The following is an 11,026-nucleotide window of genomic DNA, read 5'->3' on the forward strand; positions in this document are numbered from 1 at the left end:
GTATTTCGTAAATGCAAATGTTTCGAGTAGCATACCTATGACTTCTCAAATGAGAGGCCTCAGGTTCGAACGCCAATGTAGGTATGATTGACTCTTTGTGCTTCAATTAGTTGAGAAAGTTAGTATATATGAATAAATATTTCATTGTAATGGAGTCAATAGTACTAAAATTAATTATCAAACGTGAACATGTGTGCCAACTTTTATAAAGTATAGACTAAAACATGATACTCTCCGTGGCATGAGATTAAGAATAATAAAGCAAACAGTATTAGAATCTACATGCACTTTGTTTAAGTATATTCACTTTTGTGAAAGGATACATGGACAATGCTGCAACAACTTTGCTGCCCAAGCAAGGAAGCAAATTAAAACCTCTGGTAGGTGACTACATACAGTTCTTGGAATTTGCCATAAAACTTTTTTTAAAGAAATTTTTTGAGAGCTAAGTAACTTGTGATCTTATACCTGATGGCATTACTGTTATCATTTTAAATGGAAGGACACAAGGGTGAGTCTCATCCCAATTAAAGATGTTAGCATAATCATGTTGAACAGGTATTATAGATAGAGTTAGATTGTAGTCTCCAAAAATAAGATCTCTTTTGAGATAATAATATAATATATATGAAATATAACTCAATTGTCATTGTTACAATTAATTAATGCTTAGCAAATATAATTGTTAAAGCCTCAATTATAATTACTAAGTTATTTATAATTTATTTTTTGTAATATTTAATTTAATACTAGTGAGTAAAATGTATATATTTATGTAATAATTAAAAATTTTATTAAAAACAACATAGAAATTTGTAAATTATAAAAATTGTCAGTGAAAATAAGCAAAACAAATTAATTTGATCAATTAAATAATATATATATCATAAGACCAAGAGTCTCTGATTTTTTATCATAATATCTATAAGGATCAAGCGCTCGTTTCAATGACAGGAAGTTGAACTCAACACTCAGCTCTTCAAGAGTGGGGATTTTGAACTCGTAACCTGCTTTGATAATAATTACTAGGATCAATCACTTATATATTATATTATTACGCCAAAAGTTATAGCTAATAGTGAAAGTGGTGTAACTTTATTTCTTATACTTGCGTAGCAGTCTGCGCCACGTTTCAATAACAAGACATTGGACTTGGTTTTCTAAGTCACTACTCAACACTATCGGATCTAATACTCATTAGCATGTTGGTTTGACTACCTTTACTATTCTACTATTGGATTCAAATCCTTTAGTAATAATAAAACTCATTACAATTTCCTTCCCCTACTTTTGAATAAAGGAGTCAAAAATGAGAGAAATTTAAAAAAAAAAAAATCAGTCAGAAATGGGGAAGAAATAAAAGAAAAAAAGCAAGAAAGAAAGAAAAGGTCATTGTCAATGCATTCATTATAGAACTTTAATATATATGTCTAATACCAATTACGATATTAATTCTAATAGTTGAACCAAATGCTCCCTAGATAATATATATTTTTGAATATTTAGAGGGGTTGAAAATTTAAAATTTGACCACAAATCTGAAGTTTATTTCTACTTTTCGGTGGTCGAAATTTAATTTTTTTTAACAATATATATGGACTAAATATAAATATCATCTATATGAAAAGGACAATAAAATAATAAAATATTTATTACATATAAGAGAAAATGTAATATTTATTGAAGAAAAATATAGTATTTTTGTATTTTGATTTAAAAGAATGCATTTTTTCACAAAAATATTAAGCTTTTCATTATAACTTATAAGTAACAAACACTTTATTCCTAATTAATATTACATTTTTAGTACAAGTATTACATTTTAATCTTGACACAACTCGTTTCATGAATAAGAATATGTGAGACGGCTTCGCACTTGACTTTCACGGGGAATCAATCTAAGGGTGTGTTTGGTTCGCGCATGGGAATCGAAATCGGTATGAGTATCAAATACTTGATAAGGGTAATAGGTTTTGGTGGAAGTATTTTGCATGTTTGGTAGTATGGTGGGAATGATTATTAATAATTGGGAAAGAAAGGAGGAAGGGAAATGAAACCCTGATTTAATAGGGGCATGGGGTTTTCAATTAATGGGGTATTCCAAACCCCTAGTAATATTCTAAATACTTGTCAACCAAACAATAACAATCACTTTAATACGTATACCTTATACCAAAACCTGTCAACCAAACACACCCTAAAATTTATTCTTTTGGAAAAAAGATGGGGTTTGGAATGTGTGGTGAGTCATGATGGGTGGCAGAAATTAAAGCAAAAGGTGATGAATTTGTAAGAAATTTAGGGTATGCCGTGGTGGAGGAAGACAGGAAATGACACGAAGCAGATGAGATCTCCCACCAAGAGCGAATGGGGGAATGCAAGCAGGCCGGCATCTTCAATTCAATTCATTTGATCATGACATGGAAAAGGTGAAATCCAATACATGCAAAAAGCTAAGTAGATTCAAGTCATAGCAGTCTTGTATATTCTAAAAGTGAATCATTCTATATTATAGATGCCACTTTCTTGTAGTGCAAGTTCTCTGTGGCCTGTGGGTTAGCCAGCCTAGCTAGCTAGCTAGCTAGCTCGGATTATCCTGTGAATTTTCCTATATGCTATATCAATCATATTTCTATAGGTTTCGTGTAGAGGTTGTAAATTCATAATATTTTAATAAGAATTTATTTTTAGTGTAGTACATTTTAATTTTTAATATGTTGTTAGTTAAAATGTACTTGTAATACATTAAAAATAAATGTGTTAAAAGTTCATCATGTTACATGAAGTCTAGTCTACGGTATAAGCCTTGTATTATGAAATATTGCACCAAGTGTATGGACTAATTCAAGAGGCATAATATAATAAGTTTAATTTGAAGATGATGGCTAGACTAGATCCAAGTAAAGTCAGCCCCATGAAGATGGGTTGGGGGTTGAGTATATTAGTCCATTCTTATACCATGAACCACGATTCACCTTGCATTGTGGATCCTGAACTGTACAAAAAATTATATGTTTGCAGTTAAAGAATTATGTGTTTGTAAATAAATTGAAATCACATAATATGTTAATTACAGACACATAATATGTCGTTTGTATATTATGAACTTGCAATTAATATATTATTATGTGCATATAGTTAACATATTATGTGCCTTCAATTAGACGCATAATAAATTTGTTAACTGTAAGCACATAATATGTTAAATGCAAGCACATAATATGAATGCCATTTTAGACCATGGTCCATAATGTAAGGTTAACCGTGGTTTTTGCCGCTTAGTGTATGAAAATTAGCAAGGCCCCCAGGGCATACAATATCTTATTATTCTTCTAGAATCAATTGAGTTTGTAGCATTCTAAGTATTTTTTGCTATTTAATCATCTCATTCCGCCAAAGACCTTGTGGTCTAATGGCACCCAGTGTCCCAGTTTACACTCCCACATGGATGATAGGAGTGTGTTCGAGCCTCAGTGGAGGCAACTATTGATTCTTTATCCAGATACCAGAGTCAGTAGCACTGATCCATTATTAGCAACTATTGATTCTTTGTGCATTGGATACTACTTTGTAAGATCCATTATTAAATAGGAATCTCTTATTGAAATTACATTTTTTTTACAAGAAAAATCCGTAGCCACTATATGAGAATGTGCATTGATTAAATCCCACCTTATGACCCTAGCCAGCTAAGGATCACAAAGAGGTAAACTAGTCTAGGTTGCTCATAGTTGATCGGTTCAAATCAAGAAGAGCAATAGGCCACTCCTGTTAGGAGTCGAACTTATAACCGCATGGTTACTAAGTCAACAACTTAACCAACTTGGCTAGAGTTGCACCCTTGAAATTGTATTTTTGAAATTAGAACTGGGAAATCTTGTGTATGTGTGTGTGTTTTTTTACCTTTTTGTTTTAAACAAAAAAAAAAACAATTTTTTTAAATCTAAAATCAATATGTACAAAGTTAAGAGTATGTAGGCCTCAAGTCTATAAGAGGTAGCCTATGCAAAATCAACAAGTGTCTAAGTAAAAAAGGCAATGGGGTGCCAATACTTAGACAAAACAGTATGAGCTACTAGGCCTAATATAAACCCCAGATCAAGCGCTACTTGACGTGGTAGGGGTGGCTGGCAGACAGCGCGACGGGGGAATGGTGGGGGGGCTGGCAGTGGAGGCGTTCACGTCCATTCGGACCACCCTCTTAATCATAATTGGTTGGGTAATGGGGGGAATAGTGGAGTTTTCCAGTTTGGTAATTCTAATCTCCTCCATCTGCCAAGGGGCAGAATTTAGGGTGTGTTTGGAAACTCAGAAAATGATTTCCGGAAATCATTTTCCGAGTTTCCTTTGTTTGGGAACGCATGGAAAATACGGTCAACGAAAAACAATTTCCGTTGACCAATGAAAATCAAGCCAAATTTCCGGAAAACAACTTCCGGAATTTTTTTCCAAAAGTCATTTTCCAGAACCATGGCGTAGCTGCGAAAATGGACCAGGAGGTTGGGGAACATCTGGTTTCCGCCGAAAACCGACTGAAACCAGTACAGGTTTCAGGCGGAAACCTGTATAGTTTTCGCCGGAAACCATAGCGGAAACCAGAGCAGTTGCTCTGGTTTCTGCATAGACCAGTACATGTGTACTGGTCTGGTCTATGGCGGAAACCNCCGCCATGATTTCCGGCGGAAACCATACAGGTTTCCGCCGGAAATCTGTAGATTTAGGTTTTTTTTTAAAAAATTTAAATGTTATTTTAAATAAATAATATTATTTTAATATTATTATAATTTTTATATTTAAATAAAATAATTAAAATGTTTAATTATATAATTCTACCAATTTTCCTACCTATTTTCCAGAAAATGAACCAAACACACAAAGAAAGTTTTCCATAATACATCCAAACACTGGAAATGAATTCATACATGGAAAATAGGTAGGAAAATTGGTAGAATTATATAATTAAACATTTTAATTATTTTATTTAAATATAAAAATTATAATTTTCCAAAAATCATTTTCCTGCTTTCCAAACACACCCTTTGGATCCTCATCTCGTTCCACGCCGGGGGAAGGCGGTGAGCAAACTTCCCTCTCCGCGGGCTCTTTCCCATGAAGATTCTTTCTTGGAACTGTAGGGGCATCGCCAACTGTTGGGTGAGGAAGCATGTTAAAGAGCTTCTTAACTCGTCTAAAGCCAATGCCCTCTGTCTCTTGGAGATCCGTACCCCCAAGGCCGATAAAATGATTGATGTTGCCTCCAGGCTAGGCTACAACAATAATTTTATCGTGAAGCCTTTAGATTTTGCTGGTGGCTTCCTTTTATTTTGGAAGAATGACCAAATTGATTTAGATATTATCTGTCACAACTCTCAAGCTATTCACACCAGAGTGAAAAATGGGAATAGCGACAGATTCATTACTTTTGCTTATGTTAGACCTAACATGCTTGCCAAGTGCAGGTTGTGGGAAAATTGTAGGACTTTTTCTAGCTCTATTCAGGGTTCGTGGATTGTTCTGGACGACTTTAATGATATTGCTTCTAGTGAAGAGCAATGGGGGAGTTCCTCTGTCAACAGTAACCTTCTTCAAAGATTTGTTGACGCCTATAATGGTTGCGGTTTGATGGATCCGGGCACCTCAGGTTCCAAGTTTACGTTGTGTCGTTTTGCCGGGAATAGGGTGTTCCAAATGCGCAGGCTTGACCAAATGCTCTGGAACGTTGCAGCTCAACTCGAGTTTCCTGAAGGAAAGGTGGTAGTTCTGCCCCGCCATTTTTCTGACCATAACCCCATCTTTTTTATAGAAGAAGCTGGGAGGCTGCCTCACATAAATTTTCTTCCATTCCGCTTTGAAGCAGCCTGGTTGTCTAGGAATGATTACAGGACCATCTGGGAGGACGCCATAGGGGGAGGTGATCGCCCCAATGAAGATGTGATTAGGATTGTGACGCAGAAGAGTAGAAACTGGAACTGTAATTCGTTTGGCAACATTTTCCACCAGAAAAGACGCCTTGAAGCTCAAATCCAGGAGATTCAAAATGCTCTTAATTTCAATTCGTCTGACCAAATTCAAAGGCTTGAACGTCAGCTACTAGATGATCTCAATGTCAAGATGGATCAGGAAGAATCCTTCTGGTTTCAAAACTTGAGGGTGGATTGGATTAGAGATGGGGATAGAAAAACCCGGTTCTATCATAACTTTGCTTTGATTAGAAGAAACAAAAATCGCATCAAATTTCTTAAAATCCAAGACGGCTGGACGGATAATCCGATTCTTTTATCAGCCCATATTATTGATTTTTTTGCTTCGTTATTTTGTAGGTCGGTGGAGGAAGGTGAAGCTAACCTGATTCCTATTGTGGACAACTACAAAATTCCCTAGCATCAAGCAGACAGATTGCTCTTTAGGGCGTCCCTCTAGGAAGTCAAGAAGGATGTTTTCGACATGAAGAAATTTGGTAGTCTTGGTCCGGATGGGATATAGGCAGGATTCTACCAACATTTTTGGGACATTATCGGGACATCTCTAACGAATATGGTCATTCAGGCTTTGATTACTGGCTTAGTTAATAAATCCATGACCTAGGCATTTATAACGCTCATCCCGAAGAAGGAAGTACTTGAGACAGCTGCTAATTTCAAACCTATCACCCTTCTCAATGTAGCGTTTAAAGTAATCTCGAAGGTCCTTGTGAACAGGCTTAGACCGATTAAAGTAATCTCAAACGTTCTCTTTCAGAATTGCACAAAATTTGAGGAAACAAAACAAAGGAACTTACGGATGAAAACAAAAAGTACATTTGCAGCACATTGGAGTTAGCGGTAGATTTCGACACCTGTCACAATGGGGGCAACAGATTTATTCAAAATTTTTGAAAGATTACCGGCCTAGCTACCCTCACCTCTATCCTATAAATAGAGGACTCGAAATATTAGAAAAGTTGTCGTTTAGCCATTTTGCTTATTGTTAGCCGTAATACTGACTGAATTGTTATACAATTTAAACTCAAGAGAGAGATACTTAGAAGCTTTTGAAGTTTATAACCAGAGCAACTTTGAGCTTTATTATATTGTGAATCATCCAAATTCATAGTACATCCATGTTTGTCAAGATAAACACAATCACATCTTTTGGAGTTGTGGTTGGAGATTTGCTGCTCAAGGCGACTCTGTCTATGGATGACTATACCCTTGGATCTAAGTGAAGATTAGATATTTAAGATTAGAGTGCATATCCGAGTATGTGCGATCGGTTTACTTGTATTTGCATCAAGATACTAGTGAAAACCTCCTTGGACATTAAAGAGAAAAGTGGATTAGGCTATTGCTGAACCACTATAAAAATTTCTCTTAATCTCTTTATTTTTATGCTTTAATATTCTAGTTGATCAAATTAGTCACACACACGATAATTCTCTTTTTATGTGATTTAAACCTTAAAACATGCTACAAAATTTTCTAAGTCTTCCACTACCTGTCACTTGTGTTAAGCTAGTGACAACCTCTGTTTTAAAATTCACATATAAGTTAAAATTTTGTAAAAGACTATTCAACCCTTCCCCCACCCCCACCCCCACTCCCACCTTTCTAGACTTTTAACCTCTCCATGACCAAAACATCACAACCATAGGCTAGCCATGAACACAACCACGCCTCCAGCACTGCCCACCAAACAACTCCAAAAATGTCCTAAGTCTGCCAAGAATTTAGCAGCATAATGACAGTTCTCGGGATAATCCAAAACTTGTTCGAATTTGAAAATGAAACATTAATGAGCCCATTATATCTTGATCTTAGGAAAACGATCATATAAGAATTGAACTTGTTCTTTGGAGAAAATTACAAATCAAAATGAACTTATAAGAATTTGTTCTTTGAAGAAAACTACGAATAGTCGTCTTTCTAGTCATATCTAACGATTTTAGAGCAAGGAGGTAAAAGAAGTTGTTGTGGCATTTTGGTAGTTTTCTCCAACTCTGAAAGCACACTTTCTAGTGGCACATACACAAATAAATAAAGATAAATTGAGTTGCCAAAGACCTTATTGTCTAGTGGCACCCGGTTTACACTCTCACATGGAAGTGAGTGGATTCGAGCTTCAGTGGAGGTGACTTTGACCTGACCCTTTGTGTTTCAGTAGGTGAGTAAGAGCTTTAGGTATGGAGCAGCCTTTTATGCTAAAAGTACATTATTATTGTGGTCCACACAGCTGTATGGAGTCCATGCAATAATGATTGATCAACCAAGTGAAGGCCAAGGGCACGAAATCGGTAAATTTGATGGGATGAGTTGCCTTATTTTTTTATTTTTGGTACATTTTTTTAATACTGAAAATAGGATAATTTGATTTGAATTAGATATACTTTTACGATTAACTTAACTTAAAAAAATACCCTAAACCCCCCTTTAATTAACTTCTAGTATCAATTCCATTGGCCAAGCACCTGATGCTCAGATGGCATGTAGTGACTCTCCAGTATAAGAGGTCATGAGATTGAGCCTCAGTGGAGGCGTTGACTCTTTGTGCGTAATAGAGCTGGTATCAATTCCATAACTCTCTATGGGAGTTTTACGTCTATTGATGTTCTTGGTTGGAGCCAATTAGGTAGCGGTTACGGACTTTTTTGTAAATCAAAGTTAACGTATTATGTAATTTTAGTTAACAGGTTATGTATATGTAAATAAACGGAAGGTACATAATATATTAATTATAACGTAACATTGTACCTAGATAGTGTCTATAATGCGTACGGTAGAACCTAACCTATGACGTAAGGATTGCGCAATACATCACCCCAGGCATAACACAAGTATCGAATATTTTCTGAATCCTTGTGGAATATTACAAAATAATTTTTTCACACATATTTTCTGAATCCTTGTGGAATATTACAAAATAAATTTTTCAACAAAGATGTGAATCAGAAAAAAAAAAATTTGATGGACGAAACTACAGGATTGTTTCATTTGAAAATGGATTATTTATTATCGTTAGACAACTTACATTTTAATGCATTTAAATTCTTAGTTTTATTCCTTCAAAAAAAAAAATTCTTAGTTTTATATTACGAATCATATTTGGTTAAATTAAATTTTAATTCACTCTTTCAATACAACAATAATAGCATTCTATGAATAATCTCAGTCGAATTTTTCACACAAGATCTTCGTAATGTAATTTACTTTTCTTATGTGATTTGCGAGTTATTATATAGATAGATTTTTAGTGTAATTATTTCAAATTTTAATAATTTTACTAATCAAAATAAGTTATAGGATATTATTGAATAGTTACTGAAAGTGATATTATAATTTTTTTTAGCCATAGGGGCAATAATCCGTGGACATTTTGTTTAAACATTGGCACAACTTGTTTGTAATTTATACTTTTATGCACATTCACTAACAATGTGACAACATTCATCCACAACGTGTCAAATATTCATCGTAGAGATATTATGTATTCTAGAACTTTCTCTCTAGACTCTAGTGGATCACACTAATTTCCTCCATAGTCAAACAATACAATAATGTCTATTGAAATATATAATTCATAAACAATAATATATTTTGTGTGTAAACTATAAATATTAACACAGTAGACAAAATTGTCGCTAAATTCTGTCGTAAAAATTGAAATTGAAATAGTAAATTGTAGTAAAAGTTTTTTTTTTTTTTTAGTTAATCAATGACCATTAAAAAGGTATAATTAAAAATTCTAAATATCAAAAATAATTATATACAACTATTTTCAGTGACTAATGACACGAATTATACCATTAAATCAGTCAAAATAACAAAGTGATCACAAATGTTGTATAACTTACATACATTTCATTTTAAACTTTTGTTTTTGTTGGGATAATGGGATTTGGACCCATGACCTTTTAAGGTCATGGGTTGTCTCCCTCTTGCCCCATGGTTAGAAGTTATCCATAACATTTTCGATTAAAAGATCTATTCATAAAATTAAATTATAATATAGCTTCAAAATTGTCTTTTATACATTTTAAAGACATTTTCATATATTAAGAATTAAATTGAGCATATATACAACAGTGTGAAATTATGGAAAAGTATGCAATTTTCTTTACTTTAAATAATTAAAATACAAAATATGTAAATAAAACAACGTCAATGACAGTGTATTAGGTCAACTTGGCGAAACTATTACTCGTTTTATTTGTAATGAATAAAGTGATCGAATTGCTTTGGGGCTTTGTTTGTATGTTTGGCGTTACCTAGAGTTACATGGTTAAGTTGTGGGTAATATTTCACGGATTGTGTCTTTGTTAGGAGAAAGAATATAGAAGAGTGCTTTTAGATAAAAGATTCTCCATTGTCCATTTACAAAATACGAGATATGAGTGGTTGTAGAAATGTGAGCTAACCACTAACGTACTGGTGATATTCATCATAACTTGTTAATATAATAGTGAATGGTTTAAGGTTTTGTTCGATTAATCATATTTATATGGAAGCGAATAAATATGTAGATTGGATGGTAGTTAACCATTATTCTCTTTCTTGGTTTGTCCTAGTCTTCGATCATGTGTCTGATGTTCTCCCTGAATGGTCTAGAGTTACATATTTTTGCTAATCTTGTTAGTTCAAAATGACTTAGATATTTATAATATTTTGTTACTTTTTTTTCCTTATACAAATTTTCCTAGGAATATATATATAGCTGTGAAGACTATATTATCAAATAATGTACATTTAATATACAAATAATATATTTGTAGTATATTAAAAATGTATATTGTATTCAGAAAAGAATACATTATTTGAGTACTGGAAGTATATTATTTTGTATAATATACATTTAGTACACAAATAATGTACTTTTAATATATTAAAAATATATTTTTTATTATAGTCTACACAACACTTGTGTAAAATATGATTTACACAATAATTTTCGGAATAAGAGATATACCCACTGCCCACCTATTCTATGTATGATGGGACATTGTAAAGATTATGGTTTCAAATCTTACTTGATGATGATCGACATAACAAATAAG

At 33.5% G+C, this 11,026-nt stretch overlaps 1 protein-coding gene across 1 annotated transcript; it reads left to right on the forward strand.

Moving 5' to 3' along the window:
- The first annotated feature begins 5,241 nt into the window (after positions 1-5,241).
- LOC116013065 lies at positions 5,242-6,381 on the forward strand. Its single transcript, XM_031252726.1, has one exon. The coding sequence runs from the start codon at positions 5,242-5,244 to the stop codon at positions 6,379-6,381; it is 1,140 nt and encodes a 379-aa protein (XP_031108586.1).
- The last annotated feature ends 4,645 nt before the right edge of the window (positions 6,382-11,026 follow it).

The sequence above is a fragment of the Ipomoea triloba genome, chromosome 3, assembly GCF_003576645.1.
Source record: "Ipomoea triloba cultivar NCNSP0323 chromosome 3, ASM357664v1".
Classification (NCBI taxonomy): domain Eukaryota; kingdom Viridiplantae; phylum Streptophyta; class Magnoliopsida; order Solanales; family Convolvulaceae; genus Ipomoea; species Ipomoea triloba.

Excerpts from the sequence above, each read along its gene's own strand:
- LOC116013065 (XM_031252726.1), top strand. The coding sequence starts at position 5,242 with ATGATTGATGTTGCCTCCAGGCTAGGCTACAACAATAATTTTATCGTG.